At 34.4% G+C, this 26,034-nt stretch overlaps 1 protein-coding gene across 6 annotated transcripts in view; it reads right to left on the reverse strand.

The window, feature by feature from the left end:
- PHF3 (PHD finger protein 3) overlaps nt 1–26,034 on the reverse strand; it is a 53,610-nt gene that overhangs the window by 10,769 nt on the left and 16,807 nt on the right. For 3 of the 6 annotated variants that reach the window (XM_053974020.1, XM_053974016.1, XM_053974018.1), the window contains 10 exons: nt 22,627–22,788; nt 19,693–21,511; nt 8,678–9,002; nt 7,463–7,640; nt 5,785–5,935; nt 5,502–5,658; nt 4,354–4,470; nt 2,148–2,279; nt 1,589–1,721; nt 908–1,100 (listed from right to left, as the gene is read on the reverse strand). In XM_053974020.1, coding sequence (XP_053829995.1) covers nt 908–1,100; nt 1,589–1,721; nt 2,148–2,279; nt 4,354–4,470; nt 5,502–5,658; nt 5,785–5,935; nt 7,463–7,640; nt 8,678–9,002; nt 19,693–21,511; nt 22,627–22,768 — 3,347 coding nt within the window. In that variant the 5' untranslated portion in view covers nt 22,769–22,788. Of the gene's footprint in view, nt 1–907; nt 1,101–1,588; nt 1,722–2,147; nt 2,280–4,353; nt 4,471–5,501; nt 5,659–5,784; nt 5,936–7,462; nt 7,641–8,677; nt 9,003–19,692; nt 21,512–22,626; nt 22,789–23,048; nt 23,125–24,790; nt 24,922–26,034 lie in introns of those variants that run through there. The other 3 variants (XM_053974017.1, XM_053974019.1, XM_053974021.1) reach the window with 3 other exon arrangements.

The raw sequence follows: 26,034 nt of genomic DNA on the forward strand, positions 1-26,034 counted from the left end.
AGATTACACATTTCAACATTTCCCAACGTGTTGCTATCAAAATATTCTAAGCATGCTGTTAGCAGTTTTAAGCTGCCCAGTAATACCAGATGTTGTGCTGTTACACTAACACTGTAACCTATGTTTATCTCTGTCTGCACTGGAAATTACCTTGAACTTGTTGTAAGCTATTCAAAAACCAAAGTTCACTATTCTTGGTAAAAGATCACACTGTCCTGATAAAGGCAAAATTTGAGCATGAACTCTGGTCAATTCTAAATAATTGGGAGTTGATGTTTTTCTTGAAAGGCCTCCCTCATACCAGAAAGAAATAGCCTCATAAACTGCAATTTTCTTTTTAGTGAGTAGCAGAGTGTGGAAGAAAACAAAGAGAGAGCTGACAGCAAATACAGCAAAACATCGAACAAGCTCCTGTTACCTGCCATTTCTAGAAAAGTACTACTTTGGAATTTGAAACTAGCCTGATTTATCAGTGTAAATGCTCTGTTTAGAGCAGTATCAAATTCTCTGAATTTATATACACACATATACAAAGACACACTTATTTAAATGCAGCACTATATTTACACTACATGCCTTAACAGCAAAAGACAATATGAAATTTATATACTGATTTTTTGTAATATGAACTCTTTTCAAACCTTGCTGCACCAGAAAACATTGGCTTTTCAGGAAAAGTAAACTATGTGTTAATTAGAAGTTTGCAATCACAACAATATATGTAGTATTATGTATATAAATGAATAGCATTTACTCCAGCAGAGAACTCCACTCTAAAAATGTGTATGGCTTCAAGTACTCAAATGGACAAATGAAATGCCATTAAAAAAGTAGCTTTAGACATAATAGCTTAACAAGATTAATAATGTCTTTCATTTAAAAATACTATTTCTACAGCTTATATTACTTTGGGAGAGGTGTGAATGATTTTGATGAGTCTTGCTTATCATCTTCTAGCAATTCTGAAGCTAAAATACTTGATGTGGAGGAGAGCGCGTCTGCAATGCTCTCTGCTTCATTGTCGGACTGCTTCCGTGCAACCCCAACAGATACCTTCACCTTCTTCCCTGACAGATCATCAGTAGGTGGTGCCATTCGGCCTGCAGAAAAGGAAGTGCAAGGGGTTTCATTTTTTATTAAAGAAACAAAAAGAGGACTTCCTCTGAACACAAGGGAGACACACCAAAAGTACTAAATATTGTCACTGAAGTGGGATAGGATACATATTTTACATATATTTATACGCTGTATAAATTAATATATTGTATATGTTTATTCCACACTAAACATTATTTTGCCACTGCAATGGCAAAGGATAAATAAATGAGCAATCAACAGTAGTATGTACATCCACCATAGGGATTGCACTTTCTGAAACTGTTTTTTTAAAAGAAGTTAAGTTTGTGCCAATAGACTATGCTTTTAATAGTCTCTTTTGAAAATTATGAAGTAAAACATTTCATCCGCAACTTCATCAGCAAACTACGTAAAAACCCACATTTATTTTAATTCTTGAGGTATATTGAGATTTATGACTGAAAATTAAAGAAGTGCGATCTATTTATTTTCATGTGCTTTCCCAAATTACCTATGCAGATTTTGCAGTTTAGATCAAATAGATGATTTTTATGTTGACTTGTAGTATCTGGAGATGCAGATTCATTTATTTCTTTATCCTTTTCAGCTTCTTCTGACTTCTCAAACAACTTCATATTAGGCTCCTAAGAAAAGTCAAACACATTTCAGTTAGGCTTTTTTAATCCCTCTGTTAATATTCCTAATATTGTTTAAAAGTTTTATGGCATTTTCCTCCCTTCAGACATAAAGTTCTTCCTTCAGCTGAATAGCCTAAAATTCTATCAAAAAATCTTCAAATTCATTACAATAACTAATTGGTATACTCAAGTATATTCAGGTACCATTAAGAATATTTTCTAATTTCTACTACTGCCAGAATTCATCATACAGTCACAGACACAACATAGAAGGAAAGAAACCAACAAAATCACCAGGCCAAGAAGTCAGAAAAGATAAAAGAAAAACTAACATAGAATTATAGACTTGAACAACAAAATCATAAACAAAACACCTCACAACCATATTGCCTATGAACTAAACACACTGTAGTGCCATGCTTTCTTTTCTACCTGAATTTCCATTACTTCCTCTTGTTCTTTCATTGGTGTCTCACTTTCAATTTCTATTTCTCCTTTGTGAGTAATTTTTGTGATAGGTCTTCTTTCAACCTCTCTCTGCTCTTTCTCAATCATTTCAATTGTCTGTGAAAACAAGTAGTTATGTGTAATTATTCCCATACAGTAAAACTTGGAAATCCAGAAATATAAGAGGTAACAGTATTGCAATTAGGAAACCCTCTAGGAAGAAAAGTAATACATTCTTATTTTGCAAGTGTCAAGTAGTTTCATAAAGCAAACATGGAAGTAGCCTAACTTCTCCTACAGCATAGCAGCAAGTACTTACCAGGCATGCATTTAAATAAACTATAAAGCAAACCTTCAACACTGAATTAAAATACCAGTAATTCCGATTTCCTGAGAACTAAAGAAAAAAATACATCCATTATTTTCCCATAATAATAGGAACCATGAAGGATATAAATATATGCAAATTTGTATCATTTTTCAACATTTTGTTTTTTAGTACATAAAACTAATGCTTCACCTCAAGAAAAAACTTGATATTTTTAAAAGTAATGGAGATGCTAATTCCAATAGCACTGCTGCTTTGCTTAAAATATAAACCATTATATTGCTGTCTTGCTTGCATTTTATTGCTGTCTTGCAATAAAATAAAATATAAACCATTATTTCTAAAATTGCCTCTTAAAGCACATTTCCATTTCTTACACTAGGAAGGGTTGTGTTTGCTATGCCAAATATCTCAAGCCTAATTTACTAAGGAAACAAGAATTCTATGATTGCTTTATCTGTCTGAAAAATACCAACATACTTACAAACATCCTGGGGAAATAAAATAAAAAAAAATTATTAAGTAACAGTCTTGATGCCTTGCTTAAATAGTACTTAAATAGTAACATGAAAAATCCAGTCAAGTGATACATCACTATTTATTTTACATGTTTCTAGAAATTTTGAAGCATTTCTCTGAAATAACTGGGACCCTTCAGCAATTTTTTGAGCAGCATACACTTTTTTGGAAAGATATTTCTCGTAGCAGTGGAATTTTATTTTGCATGGTCTGTTTTCAGAATTTCACTGATGTTTATAAAAATAAATGCAAAAAAGTTCCACTACAAAATATGGGCTTTGGATAGATACAGAATAAACGAACTTTTCATTCTTTCTAGGCCCTTGAAACAAGATAATCAAAAAGTGTTTTTCCACAGAAAGTAGCAAAATTTATCATGATTCATAAACAGGTCTAGCCACAATAAGCAATGACAAGGAAAAAACACAGGAATAACAACTATTGCAAAGCACACTGCAGTCTCTAAAACAGCATCCCACTCTACTAAATTAGTTATTATCAAACATTCATTCTGAGTACACAGATGAATTTACACTACCCAAACATCGTGCTTTTAAGTTTTATAATGTGGAATATAAATTCCAAAGATCCTCTCAACATAAATCCAGATTTTGTAAACTAGAAATTTTTTAATGGCCATTTCTAAGCAGCTGCAGTTATCGTCATACTAAATGCCCAACAAATGGAGCAATGTCTAACAAAAAGGAATTTTCTATAAAAATACAGATCCTCTTATTCCTGTTTCTCCTTCTAAATTCTCAGCACAGTACATAGAGTGACTTTCTGTTTCAAGAAGTCATGCTTAAGCTAACCTAGTAAACTTCCTATGCTTTCTTGGGTTTCTTTTGCTGCCTGTTTTTTTTTTGTTCATTGTCCCTTTAGGCTGCTTTTCCAACTGGTAAATCAGGTTTTCAGCTCTGAATTTACTTCTTGGGGACTGATTTGTAATGCTTCAGCAGTAAATTAGAAACACCACCAGTTTGTTCTGGTTTGGTTTGTTCAATATCTCTTTCTCCCTCTTTAAGAAACTGGTGTTTATAAAGCTCCAGTAACAGCTTTAAAATCTTGTGGAAAATAAGGACAAAGAAGCCTTCCTTGAGACAGAAAGAAGAAAGAGCCAGTTTCAAGGCAAAGGAAAGTGCATGGTTGCCTCTCCTCAGAAAATGACAACACTCCTTTCACTTCTGTCCTAACATCTTTGGGTTTTGAGTACTAAATTAATTACAGAGTTCCTCCTTCTTGGTTGCAACACCCATTCTGCTCTTTCTGCATATACATAATCTGCAAACAGAAGTTATACTTGCTCAGGCTGTCAAATAAACAATGTAAGTTGACAAATCTCACATGTCTGTTTTCTCTCTGTCTCCAAGCAGCCAGTTCTTTGGAAGCCAGTTCTTCTGGGCTCATTTTTATTAGATGATCTGGAGTAACCTCTCCTTTCAGTACTTTCTTAAATAGTATCTAGAAGAAAGAAGAAAAGTAACTGTTGCTATCAAGACAAAAATAGCTTACAGCAGGAAATAAATCAGAGAAGTAACATACAACACACTCTGTACAGCTAAATGGAGTGTGCAGGTTTGTAATTATTTCCACTCCAGGAAGCAGTACTAGATTTTATAACATAAAAAGCTTAATTCCAGAGCTCCATTTATTCTACGTAACAATGTATCTACACATACCCTTAATGACTAAAGATATAATTAACTGCTGTTTCAAAGAGGAAAGAGTTTATGCCCACTGCAGCAGTAACTTGGAAAATTCACTGTTTTTGTTTTTAAAGGTGCAAATCCTCTGCATTACACAACAAAGAGAAGAAGCGATCAAAGAGTGTATCTATGCTTCTTGACTAAATGAAGTCCTAGGGTAAAAAAAAGACCACCAACTACTTTAGCAGTATGAGCAGAGAGCAAACAGAAGTTAACTTTAAGATAAAAGTTCAGATAGAAGTTCTTATAATTGGCTAACTGTAATGGCAAAATCTATAAACAAAGTGACTTGATCAGAATAACTGATAAAGGACCAAAGACAAAAACTGAGGAGGTATGATGTTAAATAATGGGCTCATAGAAAGCAGAATAGAGAGTGAAGACCAAGCTTGAGAAATCTGGGTGTTAAAAAGCACAGTGAGGAGATCCTGGACAGAAAAACAGTAGGTGTAGTAAACAGCAAAGAATGATGGCGGGGACAGGAATATCTAAATAATGGTAAAGGGAAACACAAACTAGGCAGGCTATATCTACTACAGTTTGAAACCAAACAAAAAAACTGTACACTGGGAGCAAGTCACTGGAGAATTAATGATGGGGAAGAACACACAGGATACTCAGTGCCCAAAGAACAACCAACATCAAAAAAACAAGGAAACCTAAAAAAAAAAACCCAAACTGGTTAAACTGCAGGAGAATTGATAATGTTCCAAGATTGAAGACTGTTCCTTTAATCTACAGCAAATCAAGGATTTCTGCAAAGAACAACAGACAAATCACACATACATTATTTTTAGGATCTTTGAGATTGAACATTAAACTTCTGTATTTGTTCTTATACTTCGCATCAGTGTCTCGAAAAAAAGAAAATAGCTCTCTTTCAATCCTCGTGGCAACTTTTGCTGCTCTCTCCTCAGGAATCTTTAAACTGGAATCTGTCAATCTATAAGAGAACACAATGGCAAAAATTACAAAATGCATCCAAATAATGAACAGTTTTTCCTCTGCCTTCCAAAGGAAAATATTTATAAATACAAATGAATAATTTCATTTCTTAATGTATCTTTACCTTTTCATAAGAATTTCCTTAAGAGATTGCTTAACGCTTTGTCTTATCTGATCAGCAGAAGGCTTGGAAGCTGGCACAGTTGGCAGGTGTGTTGCACTAATGGATCCTTTCTCATTTTTCTTTTTCTTAATTTCTTGTTTCTCATGCATACCTATCAAAACACAGTTAAAAACTGTAAAATACTCAAGTAGGTTTATTAATAAACTTTTGCTGCCGATGGAATTATTTTCATGAAATTTTATTTTTAAACTGCTAAGAATTGATCCTCAAGAAGAAGGACTGGACCCCTAGGATGGATGGTTTGTGTTTGCTTGGGGTTTTTTTTTTTACTTTGGTTTGGATTTTATGTTATTTATATTAATTCAGAACAAAAACTTCCTTAGCAGAAACAGTGGGCTTGCCCTTTGATTTGCAGTATTTTCTTCTACACCAAATTAAGATGACCAGTGCTCATTAGCTTGATCTTAAGTATGATTTTTGACTCTAAATTTTTATAACAGCATAGATTCATTTTTCAATGAATAAACTGAGAAATAATATATTATGAAGCACATATAAGCATAAGCTTTACTTTAAAATACCATTTTACATTAAACTTAGCATTTCTGCATCTGTTAGCCATCAAAATTATTTCAACTATAATAATCTCATCTTCTGATTCAAGTAACACTCAAGGTCATTATAAGGTTTGTGTCATAAATAATTCAAATAATGGATAAGTCTAATCAAACTAAAATCATTAAAGAAAAATTACTAATTTTCAGAGAGTCAACAGAAAGCTCATTTGTGTCAGCATGTGAACATGTCACTAATTTTAAGCAGCACCCTTCAATTTAGGGAAGAAATGGGAACTAAGTAATATAATTTTTTTCATTTTATAGTCAGAAAAAAAGAACAAATTGAAGACTGATAAAGATTTCTAGAATGCATCAGCACTGGCAAAAGACCAAAAGAGCTAAGTTATGTATTTTTAGACAAAAATTCAAAGCTTGAGTTTCAGAGTAAAAGACACAGTTCTCACACAAAATCTCACTAGCTTTGCTGCTGAGATTTCAGTCCTGAATAACAATAACTTCACATTGTAATGACCTTAGAAGAAAAATGCTTCCTGGAAGGGAGCTGGGGAGAGGAAAGGTTGCTGGAAGGGTAAATATGTCCCTTCAACCTTTCAAATGAAGTTTAGATGAAAATCTGATGACTCACCAAGTAATATAATGTTCCCCTCTGAAATGAGTTGACAAAATTGTCAATTTGTTAATTATTATCAAAAGACAACAGTAAGTCAAAATATAATTCATACAGCAATTAAACCAGTTTTATGTATACAAAGCATTTCATAGTATTTTATGAAAGAGTATTTCAAAGTCTCATGCAATGTAAAATAAAGTTTAACACAGTGATGTCTGTGTACTTTTTCTCCCACTTTTGATTACGTGAGCATCCTCTGCTATTGAAACAGGAAACATAATCTGCCTAGGACACATTTACCAACTAAATAAAACTGAAAACGAAATGAGAAATAAAAATCATAAATGTTATGAAACAAACAGCTCTTCAGATCATCATCACATCCAATATGGAACATGATTTGAAAAACAGATGCTATAAATAAAGGTATAATCCTCCTCTATACACAGATGTGAACTGCAGCATGGAGGACAACCCCAAACCTTGGTACCTGATTTTGTGGACCTTTCCACTGTACTAAGAGATTCTTTACTTATTTTTTCATTTTTATCTTCAGGAGACCGCCGAGAAATTGCAGCAGTTTGTGATCCCTTCCGAGCAGGAACATGCTGCCCTTTTTTAGTATCTGAGTCTCTGGATTCTGGTAAATTCTTCCCATCCCCAGATTCCTGAAAGAAACATTTACACATGTTAGCATGCTACTGAATGCTACAATCAACTTCTATGTAATTACCACATATTTTCCCCATTTTTTCCTCTTTACACTGTATAGTGTATCCTCTGGATGTATGTGTCACCATATAATTTTCTAAAGAATTACTGAACAATATCCCAAATTACTGACAAGCATTGCTTAAAAATCTCTTTAAAATATTGGCTCAAGATACAGCACAGACAGTTTACATTTAAGTTCTGTGTTGACAACCACTAAGTTTGCAGTTATTTTAAAAAGTCAGGGATACTGATGAACATCCCTTAACCAGTTTTAGCCACAAAGGTCACTGACGTTTAGAGAGCATATGTAAATTAAAATTAAAAAGAATAGTTTATATTCCAGAATTTCAATACTACTACTCTGAAATAAGACAGGCTTACTGATGATTATCATTGTTCATTATCATGAATATGACATTATATACTAACAAATTGAAGAATTGTCTCAATAATCTTTGTAAATTATCTTTTGGTTAGTAAAATTGGACATGAAATGTAGAAAAACCCCAATCAAAGCACTAGGCATTTCTTTCTACATACAATCTGAAATAATAACAATCAAAACTAAAATACTGTTACTGTATTGTTTCCTATTGTTTATCTGCAGCTTATAACACATAGTAAACTGACAGATGTCCTATAATATGTTTAGAAATCTGAAAGAAAAATGCACAAGGTTCTTCATCATTTCTTTGTACACCTGCATGTATAGGTTTATATACACATACAGGAGTAGGACTTCACTGATCTTTATGTGTCCCTTCCAACTTGGGATGTTCTATATGCATACGACACGAACATATCCCTGCTCAATATAAGAAGAGTTTAGCAATAACCTCTTGAAAGAGTCAAGCCACTTAGAAAATGAAGTAACTTTGCAAATTAGATTCACAAAGATGTCTGAAACATGGTCCATTAATTGGCAATGGCACAGGCAGAAACCTTCTAACCCCAGTAATTAAGAGAACTTAAAACATTAAATAAGACTCACCCGTCTGAAGATTTTGACTTTGTGCTTCCCAGTGTCCTCCATTTGCTTTGTTTTCTCAGTTGTTGTATTTAGATTACAAGTAGGTGTTTGCTTTGACACCCCCAGTTTTTCACACTCACTTGCTTTTTCTTCTTTATGCTCAAGTTTCACTTGAGTATCTGGTACATTTTGATCAAAACACTCCATTTTTTTGTCTTCTTCAGCACAGCATTTCACACACACATACTCTTTATCTTCTTCACCCATCTGCTGTGCTTGAGAAAGGCTCAGTCCAACACAATCACCATGAAACCAATCATCACATCTACCACAACCTACCATAAACCTGAAAACAAAGTAAGATATAAGTCAGTGAAAACTGTGAAAGAAGACTATGAAAGAAGATACAGCACCTTCAGCAGGACATATAATTGTTTTGATTTGTGTATCTCAATTATTTGTTCTTACCTAGTGATTTTCTTTGGTGCTTTACATCCATCTCCAGCCTTACAACATGGTATGATGTTCCCAAGACGGTTTTGGGGTTTTTTTTGCCTTTTTGCTTTTTAGAGTAGTCCAAGAGACTATCAAAACCTCATTGTGTTTGTGTAACTTGCTCCCAAATCCTACCAAGTTTCTTTTCAGACTACTATCAATGTTCTTATGAATGTTAAAAAACAAAACCAAAAAAACAGCAATTCTCAGGAACAGTAAATATGTTTGAAAAGACTTGAAAATTTTCTTGCAAGATATGATCCTTGCTTTCCTACAAATATGATGGCCGTCATTCATCATAAACACATCAGCAGCTGCAATCTTCTGCAGCAGTATGAAGTCTTTAAATGTTTTGACAAACACAATGGGCATATCAACCTATTCTAAATTAGTTGGTATTTTACATCTCATTCCTTAGACCATTACTATTGAATTATTCCTAGAAAGTTGCTTTTCATTCTCTTTACTGGTGAATATGGGGCCAGGAGTTTGGCTTCCAAAACCACCTGTCCAGCTGGCAGTGACTGTTTTCTTTTAAACATAGGACACACTTTTGCACTACTCAACCATTTTATTCAGAGCAAAGTTAAAGAATGCTGCAAACACCAAAATTACTATCTTTTAAAGGACACCCTTCAACTCACTTAACTGCATTATTTTAAAAGCAAACTTAACTTTAGATACAGTTAGTACTTTCAAAGCATGGTAAGGATCACGTAGTCTAAAATAAAAGCATAATTTCTGACTATTTTGTGGAAGCATTTTGAAAACTTCATCAGGTATCATGAACACCTAATTGTACTGATAGTACAATTTCCAGTTCAAGTATTTGGGAATTATGTGGAATTTCAAAGTTTCACAGGCTAAAAACCAACTACTTCAGGAGACTTACGTGGTAGGAATTATTTTTTACAAATAATGAACCTAGCACCAAGGAACAGCTTTCAAATGATGTAGGAAGATCGCTTAAAATATCCACGTACATTCTCTTTCCCCTTTCATATGTTTGACAGGGCAGGAGAGGGATTGTTTATTGTTTTCTGTGTGTGTTTTTGTTTGTTGGAGTTTTTTTGTTCAATTTTTATTTCTTCTTTTCATTTCGTTTTATACTTACATGAACTATATTCAAGATATGTACTTTAAGATATAGTCCCAATGAAGAAAATCCAGAACGACTGCAAGTGTATTAAAGAAAGTAGAAGTTCTCTGGAAACACTAAAAAATTGTTTACTGAATTCCTATGTTTTGAATTTCATAGAAGACAGACCTGACTTAAAAAGTAATTCATGAAAACCTGGTTGTTTCAGCAATATATTTAAGAACTAAATACACTGACCTGGAAACCCTATTTCTTTAGCCTAATACCTTATAGATCTCTTCCATAAGATGATTCTAAGCAAAATGATACCTAACTTTGGTATATCCCCACTCAGGCTAGGATCTGCAATCTGCTGACTTACCTACTTGGCAGAACCATATAAACATTACAGAATGTGCTTAGAGCAACTCTCATTCTCCAGAACTGTAAATTAATGTTCCAGGCAGCTTGATGCAGGTATTGTATTCAAAAACTACTGTTACCTCAGAGATGAAAGCTCTTATTAACAGCAGACATGAAACAAAAGAAGAAAAAATGTGTCTCTATGTTCTGTCCCTCCCTACTCAAACTATGTCAAGATTATATTCGGCTGAAGAAAATATTATTTTGATGCAAAATGAGTCCGAGAAGTTTTAGAGGTCCATCAGATTGAGAAAAAGCCTATGATGATGTTTGCTAGATTTGAAGAAACTGGTTTTTAAACTAGTTTGGGAAAAAATATTTTCTCATTTTGAATTTTCTTCTTCTGAGCGGCAAGTACATTAAAAGTATTACTTGCCACTAGCAAACAGTATCTGCCCATCTACTTCATAATTTTAATTAGAAAGGCAGAGGTTCATTTTCTGTCAGTATCTCAATCTTTTCAGATTCATGTTCCAGCAAATTGCAAAAACAAGAAAGGTAATGTTAGGGCACAATTACTTCTGATGGTCTCAGCAGAGTAATACCACAGCATTTACAAACACAACAGTAAAACAAGAAAGAAATGACAGGACTGCTACACAAAGCTCACTGCTCCTTTCTGAGAGCCTGGAGCCAAACATGCACAGGCAGGAAATATAAGGTGAGTGCCTATTTCATAACTGCAAGGGTCCACAGTGGGTGCTTTACACAGAACACATCTTGTACCACTGCAATAAAATACTAGTAAAGCTCTGGGAACAATGAAACTGGTTACAAAAATTCCCCATGTAAGATTATCTGCAAAAGCTGAAATAAAGTCAAACCACACAGCCAAAGCATCACGCTTAAGGGGTGTTTTAGTGTTCTATGGAATTAATACCTGTGGTTCAAAAACAAAAGGAAACCAAGAATACATCATCATGAAGCCACAACTGCTATTAATTGAATTTTTATTAAAAAGTATGTATTTTTTTCCTCAGTTTATAAATTCATGCATCAGAGACTAATTTGTTATATGAGGAAGATGGATTGCAGCATTTAGTAACCAAAATAAACTTTTGATTCATATTTAGAAAATGGATATTTGCTGAAGAGATTAAACTAAAATACACAAGATGCTGCACACCTTCAACTTTAAATGGACAGCACATGGAATTTTTCAGCTTAGCTCACACATATTAAGGGGGGTAATAGAGATGGTGTGTAAGTAAGGCACCAGGATAGGTATCCAGTCTTAAATCTTTATTTTCACCTCTATCAAATAAATAATAAAAATTTTAGAAGTCAAAAAACCCTACAATGAATTCAGCTCAGGAAAAATCATTCTTCACTATGACTACACACCGAGAGAAAGGTCATACAAGCAAACTACTGAAGATGGAAGATTCATTTGCCTTCATTCCAGTCTTCACAACAAGGTTTCAGTTACACTGTTATTTTAACACACACAACAAAACTTCAAAATTCAGGATTAAGAAACCCAGACTACAAAAAGAATCAGGAAATGTCCGTGATGCCTGTTCTATACAACACAATGTATTGTTTACAATTGTTTTGTTTAAACCTATTTATACAAAACGCTAATAAAAATACTGGTGCTGCCTGCCTAAAAAAATTCACGATTTCTACTAACTGGGGCTTTTTTCCCACACTACTCAAATGCAAGACTACAACTTTTGAGGCTGGGACATACATACTGATTTTGATACCAGTAATGTAGATAATCCTTTTTACCACAAGGCCACTTTTACATCTCTGCCTGTTTCTCTCATCTGCACACAAAACAACTGATTTGTAGCAATTATAATTAGATAATGGGCAATGTTCAAATTAAATAGGGGAGTCAAGAAAAACTGAAGCCTGGTTTGAAGGCTCAAGGATGTCCTTTTGCACAGTTGTTATTTTTGACTGAAGCGGTTCTGGTATCTTGGACTAGTAAAACATCAAAGTTTCTCACTGCAGATTGCTTCAAATCTGAAGTGCAGGACTTTTACCCATGTTGTAAGGCTGGACTGGAAGATGTAAAGCTGAAAGAGAAAGAAAAGTATATTTTAAAACACTAAATCATGCCACATTCAATGAAAGACTTGCTTTCATTGGACTTTAATATAAAAATCTTTTTTTGGAAGAAAAAAATTTTAAAAAACTGACAGGTGACAGCAGACAGTACTATAGCTCACTGGGAGTTTTGCATAGAGTTTGCTACAGTTTCATTCCTTTAAAGAATCCCCTTGGTAGCCCACATATCAGCATGAAAGAGACATCAGAAAGTAATAGATGAAACATAAAAATATACAGAATAATTAATGCAAACCTGCCACAATCTCTCTTATGATTGGAATACTTCCTTTGGTGTGTTATTTGTAAAAAATTAAATTCATTTGTTAGATGAAAAATTCAGGCTTGGAAAATTTATTTTCTACATATATGGACCATGTTTTAAAATTACCTTCACATATTCAAGTTATGTAACAGCAGCGAGTTTCCAGAGAAAATCATTATTGTAAAATGGACAGAAACCACCTTACTCATAAAACAGCTTTTCATTGTAAAGCTATACTTGATTAAAGCAAAACATCAGGAGCTGTCAAGAGTAATTAATCAGTGTGGGACAGTAATCAGCATTTTAAGATTAATTAATAATGCATTGCCACAGAAAATCATTTAGTTTCAAAACAACTGCTTCTCTTTAATCCTTCATGTTTGTGGTACATAGCAATTGGGAAAAATACCATAATAGGACTCAAATCTTAACCAAAAAAAAACTCAAAAAATCCAAAAAACCCAAACCAAACTATTCAAAATAACACTCTAGCCCCAAACTCACCTAAGAGGAGCAAACCCACTGTTCACTTTTTAAAGACTTCAGTATTTAAAGCAAGTCCCTCATCTGCACTTTGTCCCTTAATGACACTGTTCAGCAATCTTCTACAGATATGTGGTAAACTTGCATTAACATTTCAACTGCTTCTCTGCTGCATTGATGCTACAGTCCAGCCAACTGTTAAAGCAGGGACAAGATATTCATGGCATGGCAGCTTTAGCAGAGCGTACGTCCCACATCAGTGAAGTAGCATAGCTTGATATAAAGCTCAAATGAAATATGGTCTGTCAAAAAAAAAACTTTACTACCTTGTAAGTGCACAGAGACATGTGCAGTTCCACTTGTTTCCTTTTTGACAAAGTCTAAGACAAGTGACATGATTTTTCAAGTTCTCATCTTCTAGAAAAAACCCACAAACCTATCTCAATCACTAGCAGCAGAGGTCTTTACATGGAATTTGCAGCATACGAAAAAGATACTGCAAACTTACTACCTAAATTTCAATAACCCATATTTTATGACAGATGTTTCTTCTCTTTCTTAAAGGCATAATTTTCTTTGCTATTTATATTACAGGAACCCCCTCCAAAAAGAAAGTGACAAGAAGACAAACAACATTATGCTTTTTGAATTAAAGATGAATTCATGAAACATGTCAAAGAGCAAAGCCAAAACCACTAAAGTTCCCCAAAACCCTGAAAAAAAGGAGTACGTTTTCTAATATTAATTACAAATCTGCACTAAAAATTATGTCTCTGTGTGTATATATATATACACACACATATATACATATCATATATAATCATTAAGGGAAGCTCTATTACCAGTGGATTCTACACATGCAGGATAAGCATCATATGCTCTATAAACTGCATTTATAAGCACTTTGTATTTATGCCCATCTTTTATAAAACTATTTTAAGACAATTTACGATATCCATTTGCTTACTTCCTTAATGCCACTGGTATTAATAATAATCCTGCCAATACTGCAGCATAGTAATATAATCCATATAAATTCTGTAAATACAATTATGTAACCGTAAATAAAAATCACAGTGGAGTCCTTCCCTTTGTTAATTATACATTACAATGTTGTTTTGTTTATACTGTCATTCAGTTTTTCTACAGCTGTGAGTGGAAAAACATGATAGCTTTTAATGTTGCAAAGCTTTTCACAGAGGAAGAAAGCAGTAGCAGAGGCAGAAAATTTAAAAGCATCATCCATTACTGTAAACTGATGACATTTTCCATAATCTGCTGCTTAACACTCTCATACTATCTAATGGACATTTACTAGAACTCAGGCACCATTATTATTCTAATTACTGTTTCTCGTGAAGAATGTTCTCACAACAAATTGTTTGTTGTATACTATCCACTGATGCCAGGCATCACCATCTTAAAAAAAATATGCCCATGTAATTTAAGGATGGCTGTAAATTTAGAGCCTGAAGCTCCTTTCCCAACCACTCTCTTTTGCATTGCCTGTGCCAATTGTATGATAACCTGGATCCACTATAATTTATTCACATTTAGCACTATTGTTAAAATACAAATCTCCTAATAATCCTTAGTATGGGTGAAAATGGTTTGCAGTTTGCATCCATCAGCCAAAGTACTTTTCTGTACTACAGTTCCAAAGGAACTTTTTAGGAATTATGTGTAAGCAAGAAATCAGGAATACTGCACCTTTGCTAAATCAACTTTAGCACTTTCCAATTAATTACCTTTTACAACATACTAATGCTTCCTCTTTATTAAAGCATAGTTGAAATGTGGGGGGAAGAAATACCCGAAGTAAAATATATTCCCATATCACTTAATTTTTCTGTGAGGTCTGAGGTCAGTTTGTGTCTGACCACTCAAACTGGATTATCAAAGCCCAAGCAACAACAAAACAAAACCAGAAAAAAAAAACAAAAAATAACAAAAAAAAAACAAAAAAAAAAAACAAAAAAAAAAAAAAAAAAAACAACAAAAAAAACCACAAAACAACACCCGAAGAGAATCCTCAAACTTCCACAGGCTATTAAAAAAAAAATCTTACTTGGAACTGTTGAAATTAAGAGAAAGTCCCCAAATTAAAGTTACAAACTTGCTCTGTAGTAATGTTTTCTAGAAGATTTGCTTAGAATCAGAGTATCTCAAGTTGTATACTATGAATTATTCATCCAAAATTGATCAAACTTCTTGTTAAAGAAGACAGACTACAGACCAGGGAGACAATCTGAAAACTGTCTGTTAGATTTTGTCTATTTGTACAAGCAAGGCACCAGTTCAGCCCTCCAGCTGCAGAGATTTGAACATCTACAGTGAAAACCAGAGAAATCTTACATTAGCAGATTTCTCCATGTCTGCAGAGCTACCACCTTCATTTTGCACTATGCCAAGAAATTACATATTATTTTTAAAATTCAACTATCTTTAACAACCTTTAATCTGTCTTCTGGAAATGTAACTATTGTTTATGACAAAGCTTAGTATTTTCAGCATCACTTGGATTCATTAGAAATTTGAGTAGTAACTTCAATCTAAAATTTTTCAATGTGATATGCATATCCATACAAACTTTTCATCTATAGATGGGAAAAATGGAAAAAAATTGCATATGATTTATGTTCTTAGCTGATTAGAAAACATCTGACAGAAATACGGGAACACGCTGGCAACGTCAAACATGTTGAAAATACTATTATGAGTAACAACAACTCAAACCTTGCACTGAAAAAATACCCTTTCAGATGTGCTGAAGATTACAAAAAGTCGTCTGACTTGTGCAGAAACACAAGGTTTAGTTTTCATATGAAAGGGAAATTCTTTTTAGTTATGTAGCAAAGACACACCACAATACATCAAGAAAACAGGCTGAGAGAGTCCTAAAGCCAAACACTGACAACCCATTCTCTGAGAATGAAAGTACATATATAAAGCAGCTGTGATGCTTACAGCTTATAAACTTCAAGACAAATGGAAAAGAGAGCATGAAGTCATTGTTCAAAGCTCAGGTGCCAAACAATGATGATCTATTAACAGAAAGTAAGCAAACTCTGTCTCTTACAAAGCAAGATAACTTGTAAACTTTTTTGATGATGCAAATCTCATATTCATAAATCAGAATTCCTCCTTTCCCAAACCCATTGTATCTGCAGTACAAGGGAAGCATACTTTGACTTTGCATGTGGCCAGCAAATTACAGTATGTATACCTAAAGATATAAATTTACTCCATTTGCCATGTGCTGATCTGAAATAAAACAACATTGAAGAACCATCCTTCTATCCTGTTCTAACAGGCAGAGTAAAATTACTCTGGGTATGTGTAAGGCCGATGTAAGCATTGCCCTTTGGGAATTCTGTACACAAAGAAAGCTGATGCCACAATTTCCACACATTACCTTAAACCTGAATCGATTCTCCAAGCTTGGTATTACAATAAGAACAAGTTAGTGGCTTTACATTTATTAGAGGGAATACACAAAGGTTCAAGTGACTACTACTCTGCATCCTGAATTTTAAATATGTTACTTTAACATGACATCCTGCAAAGCTCTTGGCAAATTATTTCCCAGTTTGGGGCTGCAACTTCAGTTTAACTTCTTTTCCTATAAGCAATTTGTACCAGAGCATTGAATAAAATTTCCAAAATTGAAATAACATAGAGCTATAAACACAAATGTTATTTCAGATCTTAGCTCTGCCTTTGACATTTCCTGAACATAGAGCCTTTTGATAGCATTTGTGTCTCACACTTTCTCATTTTCTCTCATACAATGAACAGAGAAGAAAGGGTAAGAGTGACCGGCTAGGCTGTTTCAAAAGGGAAACAAAAATTCCTTGAAAAGCAATCCAAACATTGAATTAAAATCCCCTTTTCATTACAGTAAATTTTGACAGTTTTGATGGGTTTCCAAGAGACAGAATTAAATTTTTTCATCTTACACTTCTCTCTTGCACTGTACTAGAAGTATTTTCTTTTTCTTGTACTAATAATTAAATTAAGACAAAATGCCAAGGCACGGGAGATACAAGTTTTGCTTCCTCTTGTATCTTAATGACAGCAAGTGAATCTGCAAAATTTCAGTTACTTGTAGCACAAAACTACAAAGTAAAGTAATCTGAAAAAATTAAAACTTTATTACTTAGTCTAGTAATGATAAAAAGTCATGCACTGACAGTCTTAAATCTTCTGTTATTAGGCATGAAGCTCAATAGTGCAAGTTTCTTTATTGCACTACTGTGTCTCAGTCACATTTTATATACAAAAATTCTGCATTTATGTGCTAAAAATCTTTCTACGTTTAGCAAATCTGATTATCTTCTGTTGAAAGTGCTGGTTGTATCAACAGTTCTGAAACACAGACATAAAAAATAACACAATTCCAACACAAAAACCCTAAAACACTGAAGACTGTCATTACAAAACTGATGATACTCGTAATTACCATCTGTGGCAACTCATGGGCTGTCTCAATCCAACCTCAGCTGGTGATTCATACACTATATTATTCTTCTGGCAGCATTAAGAACTGGCAAAACAAAATTGGGTTTGTTGAACTTAAATCCTATATTGCTGTGTATCCCTGTATCTTCTGTAAAGTTATGTTGACTTTATAAACTAAAATAAGTAGATTTAACTGAGTCACTGCCACATCTTCCCACACTGGTTAGATCCATTTAGTAATAAAAATCAAGACTTTCTGAACTCTAACAAGACATTGAAAAAAAACCAAACCATAGAATGCTTAGTATTTTAGCAAAAGTAGAAAGAATATAGCACAAGTTCAAATCAAGCATTTTTAACAGCTATCAAGTAGTTTAAATTCCAAATATCATATTTTCCTTTAAAAATATCTACAGAAACATTTTTTTAATCCAGAAAGCAGCCTCTTGGGATGTAAATAATTCATTGAAATACAGGCTACTCACAGTTTTACTGCCATGGTAATGCCTAAGATGACAAAAACTAAGGAAAAGCAACCTGCTTAAAATTAAACACTCTTACAAAGACACAAATGATATAGGTCTTAAAAATAAAAGGAACTTTTTTTAAAAATTAAACCACATGGAACTGAATTTGAGCACCCCTTCAATCAGGTAATCCTCATCAACCAGGCAGAGCAAACTTCTTATTAATTCTTTCAGGAGGCCACAATGATGCAGTTACTATAGCTGTACAGTAAATAAATTTTCAGGTATTTGTTTTTCAAATATGATACAATGAGTCAATAAAGCTCAGAAGGGCTTCTCAGAAACAAACAAATGGCTAAAAAAACCCTCATATGCCAGAAGTAATTGTTCCATATTTCACTCTGATATATGGAGTTCTAAAGGACAGTCACTAAAAATTATTATTAGAACTTTCTCTCACATAGGTTAATCACAAATACCTTCAATTTGACATTAAAAAACCAAAAAGTAGGCTAGCAGGTAGAACAGCAACAAAAAACACTTCCATATTAAAACACAGTAAGTGTAATAAAGGAATTCTTATTCTTGGACTGAAAGATCACTAGTGTAATGCAATGGCCTTTTTCAGCTCAATTACTGTGTAGAACAAGTTTTGCCACAGAGGGATATTATCAACTTCAGATAAAACCTCATTACTAAGCTTAAAGGCAATTTCAGATATGCCCACGTGGAAGTTTTGTGGGGTTTTTTCATGTTCTTCTTTCTCCCCTCCCTGGCAATTACTTAATTACAGTTACATGAAACCTCAGGGCACTGATTATACAAAGTGAAAAAAATCTCTGTATCTCTACTGTTAGAATTGGACCTGTACCAGATAAAAGTCACATGCAAACAACTATTTGATTTTTTTGGTTGATGGTGATCCTTCCACTTAAGAAGTTTCTGGAAAGAAGGAAATGACAACCTGGAACACAGACATCTAATTTCTTTTCTATGAAAAAAGCCAAGTTTAAAGTGCATAATTAAACAGCATAGAAGAATTATACAGTCATCAAAATAGGTACTCATAAAACATTTGTATTCAAACTTTTGGGCCAAACTAGTTTCTAATGCTCTGTTTAAATGATCAAAAAAAAAAAAAAAGTGTATGAGTGCAAAGGAAATTAACTGACTGTATGACATACAGATTTGTATTGCAAGACTAGAACTTTGTTTCGGCATGAGCAGCGTCAAACGTTTGGTGGAAGGAAAAAAAATGACCTTCCAAGAACAGCAAGAAATTCCTCAAACACACTGCCACACACACCTGTTGCCATGTGGCTTTTTGCAAAAGCCACACTGCTTGCTGGGCACCCAAATATGTTTGCTTTCACTAGCAGAGGTATGTTCCAAGCCTTCCCTCTTAACAGTTGAAATGTTATCTGGAATGAACAAGGGCGGTTCATCAAGTGAAAGACTTTTGCTACTTCTTCTCTGGCGAGGTTGGAGATGCCTATCATTTCTTTTTGACTTGTTTTTTTCCTTATCATCCTCCTTCAGATGTTCTACAACAGAGGGATCTTTAGTCTCTGCCTCTTCCTTTGTAGAGTTATTTGCTTTTAGCCCAGTTGCAAGTTGGTGTTTGCTGGCTTGCTTCTGGCCAGGATGTGAAACGTGACCTGACAATGAATGCACAGAGTGGTGGTTATCTTTAGAACAGCTTTGATGAGTAGGAGATTTCTCACTTGCTTTTTGAACTGATGATTTCTGGGCTTGCCCAGAAGCCTGGACTCGGGGTATTTTCTTTAGCTTTGTGTTGGTCTGTTTTTTTACAGTCACCCCTGAAACGCTACTCTTTGATTTCAAACCCAGATCAGATTGTTTCTTTCTAATTTTAACGGGGTTATTTGGATGCTGATGACTCTCTTGCACATCCGCATTTCGCTTCAGACTTGCTGAAGAAGGACTGTGAAGGCCCGAAACAGCAACACCAGCTCTAGTTCGTGACCGTGTCACTTCTTGTTGCACCGAACCTGATTTCTGCCGAGTACCTGCAGTCAGATTTTGTTTATTCTGTACTACAGATTTACTATGCCGGGGTCTAATGTTCTTTTCACATTTTGTTGAAATACCAATTTGTTTCTCATCATCCTGAAATTTTGATGCCTCAGGGCCTTCTACTTTAGTACTGCCAATCTGCTGCTGTACATTTTGGCTTGACTGGTCAACAACAGTGCTTTCTAAAATGCTATTTCCTGGGTCAGCAGAAGTAAACTCTTTGCTTTTCAAGTCTTTATTATCACAGTCTGTATTGTCCAATAGTTTCTCAGATGGAGATTCAGTTTTCTCCATTCCCTTGTCATCACCTCCAGCTTCTGTTACACATTCCTTTACTGACAATGTATTTTCATCAAGAACTTCCACACTGTGGGAACCTGAACTGCAATCACCCTCCTCTTTCACAGAGCTGGACAAATTTGAAAAGGTCTCACAAATTCCATCTGCATTCATGCAAGCACTAGATAAATCATTATCTTTTCCAGTTACTTCAATTTGATTATGTTCCTCTGCTTTCTTCTCTGATTCCTCTGCTTTATTATCAGTCTTTTCTTCTGAAGAATTTTCCAAGTCCATTGAATCAATCACATCACTTGTTTCATTTTTAACTGGAATCATTTCAGTATCTGCAGATACTGAACAAACTGACTCAGTACTCCCAGAGTCAGTGTTCATTGCAACCTCTACTATTTCCTTTGTTTCTCCAGGAGAAGGAGAACAGGGTTCTGTTAAATTAGCACAACTTAACTCTTGGGATGTTTCTTCAACTTTTGCCTGCTCAGGGGTTTCAGACTTTATTTCTTTCACATCTTCAGGACCAGGCAGACATTTTGTATTACTTTGGGATGCTGTTACTGCTGCTGCTGCTCCTTCCACCTGTCCTGATCGTCTTGTACTACGCCTAACCTCCCTAGGCTGCTCAGTTTTCAAGCGTGCAGCAACATCTGTCTCTTGAACTGGACTTCTCTCTTGTTTCTGTCCATTTTTTGGAGCAGACCCACTTTTTACAGATGATTTCTTGGTATTAAGAGGAGGAGCAACATTTGAACGCTTGGCTAGCGTGCTCTGCCGCAGACTCCGTACTGGTTCTAGGAAGGGAAAAAGAAAATCTCTTAGCTATTCTGCTTCCTTCTTTTTGCAAATACAAGATTTGCCTAGAACAAAAGTGACTTACCCCAATTTAGCTTACTGGATACAAAGAGGACTTAAAACTTAAGTTATTTACTAAACTTAAAAACCTCCCCAAAACTAAATTACTTGCATTTAAATTTTACACTGACATAGTTTGGATGTAAAATCCCATTATTCTAAAAGCTATGGAATTTCTAAGTAGTACATACAAAATACAAGCGACGATAGAAAGACTATCAAAACTAACTCTACTTTTCTACCTCTCAGCCTTTTCTACCTCAAACAAAAATTACGCAAGCTAGATTGTGATTAGAAATATAACTGAAGTTTAAAAATCTTTGACAGAACAGTCTGCAAATTTGAGATCCAGTCACATTCTCACCTGATGACAACTTTTATATTTTATAAACAAGTAACCATTCCAGTGCCTTTCTAAACAGCATAATCACCAGCTTTGTACCACAGGCTCTTATTTAAATTCTGATTGCCATATTAAATAATTTTATCTTTTTAACTCCACCTGCTCTATTAGGGGAAAAAGCAGAGTAGTAAATAACTCCAGTTCAACAAGTTAGAAAACCCATAACTATAAAAATTAGCTAACATGAAGAATTAAAATATTTTATTAAAATATTAAGTGTCTTGAGATATTTTGATTAAAGACTTTCTGACTGCAATTACTATAACCTAATTTAAAGTAAAAAGAGAGTATGCAAATAAAAATAGAATCAAAACTTTAACTGGAAATAGAGACATGCTAACCTAATATTCCAATGCTGTTTTGCAACTCCATCATGCTTTTGTTGGTGAAGAACCACATTATTAATCTTATGTAGGTAAAAGGATCAAAATCTCAAAAATTACTTTAATGACCATAAGCAAGACACTAAATATTTATTAAAGAGGAATTCTAATTGACTCATACCCTATAGATGCTAGCTTCTAGCTGCAGTGTATGAAAAAGGAAGTTTCTATATTGGAATTCAAACAACCAAGTTAAATTTAAAAATGTTGGGGGTGGGAGTTTAAAGATTTTATTTACTTCAAGTATGCAAACACAATCTACAATCACCTTGTGCCATTAAACGTGGTGATTTCCTTGGTGATGTGACTGATGCTTCTTCAGCACGGCTTCTCAAAGTCCTATTAGGTAAAGCAAGCTCATCGTCATCAATGGTGTCATTACCACTCTCTTTAACTCCTTCTTCATCCATAGTATCATCAAGACCAATAACTGGAAAAAATAAACAAACAAGAAAGAGCCTAAAACTTAAAATGGTCAAAAAGTGTTGCAGCTATAATGCTGAGCAAGACAGGGAAAAAGACATTTAAAAAATACATAAATTTGCCATCTAAAATCAAACAAAAGAGGAAAAAAAAAGAAGAAATAAAGGACAGAAAATTCCCATGTAAGGCAGTTTCAGTGTAGAAGAAGCTATCACCCACAGCTTAAAACTTCTGTAGATAGTCCTCATAGCCTTTTTGTGGACTCACATTTTTATTGGGGTTTTTTGCCACAGGAAGGTCCCCAGTCTTAGAGGATCAGCTGCCCCTCACTGTCCCTTCCTACCTAAGAAAAAGTGAAGAAAGGTAAACAGCAGAAAGAGCTGCTCCAGAAGTACAGAGTGTAAAAATCACAGTCTTCTGACAGGATACCATTTTAAAACTCTCAGCCCCACCCATATCACATATATGTGCCTGTAATGTCTTTTTGGAAGAACAGTGCAGCAAGCACTTAACCTCCCAGGAGAGACGGGGAACATTGTCATTGGTGAACTCATATCCTCCACTAACTTGAGAAAGGTCTCAGAGGTTGCTCCTGAAAACAGGTTTCCTAAGAGGCAGTCAGGTCACACAACCAGCCATTATCCCCTCACTTGCTCTAAATTTGGTTCTTGCAATGGTAGCCTCTCCTATTTAAAGATCCTATGTGTGATTAATGAATCCTGGTCCCCATGAGATGCAAAATTTGTGAGATCAAGCCAAACACCCAAGTGACTTTATGAAACATGTAGGAAGGTCTAACAAATATAACAGAGATTCCAAACAATCAAGTATGCCTGCTTTTCACTACTAAGACACAAACCTAGAAGGATTTTTAAGATAAACTCACATGACACATATAAGATATCTAAAAATTTCTAAAAATTGCTTACTTAAAAATTAAATAAATTAACACATAGATCAGAAAAGTAAAAAGGCAAGAAGCTAAATTAAAAATCGTTAGAATGTTTAGACCAGCTCAGAAAATCTTCTCAAGTCTGATATAACTGCAATTTAAAAAAAATCAATGAAAAAATAAAATAACCAAGCAATATATTAGAATTACAAATATTAGAAAGTTTTTTATCGGCCTCTTAAGGAAGGCTGATCATGGCACCAGGCAATCAGCATTCTGAACCTCTGTAATCAGATGGGTGCCAGGAGCTGAAAGCTAGGAGTTTCTTAAGCTAACAATTTATGGTCATTTATTTTATTTTAACCATTATTTTTAGTTACTGCATTGTACACATCAGCTACAAGGAAAAGTGTTTGTGAAAATTATTGTCCACTTCCACTCTCCAATCCACAGAGCCACCTTTATATCTGTATGTGTTTACAAACATACAGATATCACATGCAAGGTGCATGAGACTGATAAATTTGGTCTTACTCCACTCAAGAGTGTTCCTTAATCTCTTATTTGCTATAAGCTACTTACTGGACACACTGGCAAAAAAATTACATTCTAACTGCCCTATGAGACATTTTTTGCCCAGTAAATACCTAATACTGGCCATTGTCTAAGATGGAAACCTGAATAAGAAGGATCCTCACTCTAACTCCAGCTGCCCATTCTCGTGTTCTCAAAGATTGTATCCTCCCGGCAGCTCTGCACTTTGGTATTTGTGTTTTCATAGTGTTCCTGCAAAACATGAAACTGGCTTTTGGGAACAGACTGTGACAAAAGAGACTCCTTTCACATCCACTTCTGTTCTTTTTGTGTAGAACTAAACTACTAAACTATTGAAGACATCATGAAAAATAAAAGCTACTAGGATAGCTTCTGAAACAACTCTGGAGCATATTAAAGGGGTGACATTAGAGCTTGGGCTTTACAACGTTCTTGCTCAAGTTACGGAATTTCTACACCCTCCTTTATTAACAAGAGACACATTCAGTCCATTATTGACAGACACAGTGTGAAATATTAAACACAGTGTGAAATATTAGAATTAAAGTATTTTCATACTTACAAGACTCTGTGCTGTAGCTTTAATTTTACAGAGGAATTGAAGCACAGAATCTTGCTAATTTCAAACCACCTGAGCTACAACTCAGCTAATAAAGACATTCATGAGGCCCCTGATGAGGAGCATTCCACACAGACCCTGCTGGGAAGAGAAAAATGACAGAGAACAGCAACAGATACAAAGAAGACTAGGAAAGTAAATTATGAAGGAGAAGTGGAGGTAAAGAAGCAACCCTAGGAAAGGTAAACCACCAAAAGCAAAATCAGAAAGAACAAAAAAATCAGAGATGATCTTAGTAACAAATATCTAAAGATTATCTCAGCAATAAGGATAAAAATTAAAAAATAAAATAGGAAAAATAAAAAAGGAATGAAGAAAAAAACTTATCTGAATAGGAAGTGTTGCACACCAGCGTACAACTGAACAGATTGCAAAAAAGAAAAGTACGAGTGACATTCAACATTTTTATACTGGAAAAGGCACCACTGAGTTTCTCCATTTTGAGTTTCTCCATTACTCACAAAGTATCTAAACTTCCAAACTGCTGGGCTGTACTACTGACTCACTTTTATATATGTTATACCATAATAGAACAACATACAGTAAAAACAATCTACTCACAAATTTAAAGCGAAGTTTTTCCTATGCTAAAACAAAAGCATGACCATCTTTTAATTCTTTAGCAATGTAAAACTTAAGAAAACAAGTCTTACTTTCTGGTGAAAGAGGAGATAAGGAGAAGAAAACACCCCTAAATACATCATCAAAAACTATGATGTTTGTGAAGTTTTAGTTTTATTAACATAAGACTTTCCTCGATTATCTTCAGCCACAACCAAGACAGAAATACTCAGTTTTTTGACATACTGACCAAGGTAAATATCAAGTGTAGAAATAAATTTCTTCTCTGTAGATGTTAGCCCTGGATTTCTTTTCGTAAGGTAACCACACCAAACAGAACATCACTGTTGCTCCTGCTTTGCACTGCTGCAAAACGCTATGTCCAGCTGAATCACACTAATGGCAGGAATATGCAAATCCACAGTAGATTCCATATAAGCATCACAGATTATATGGAAATGGTTGAACATTTTAAAATTTCTGCGTAGCATGGGAATAACACAGAGATGTAACATAATGCTTCAATGACAAGAACAGTTACAGTCTAAAGCAGTAACTAACACATCTAGGTAAGCCTTCAGAAGAGCTAATAAACTCCAGTGAAACAATAAAACATATAAAGATAG

The sequence above is a fragment of the Vidua macroura genome, chromosome 3, assembly GCF_024509145.1.
Source record: "Vidua macroura isolate BioBank_ID:100142 chromosome 3, ASM2450914v1, whole genome shotgun sequence".
Taxonomy (NCBI): domain Eukaryota; kingdom Metazoa; phylum Chordata; class Aves; order Passeriformes; family Viduidae; genus Vidua; species Vidua macroura.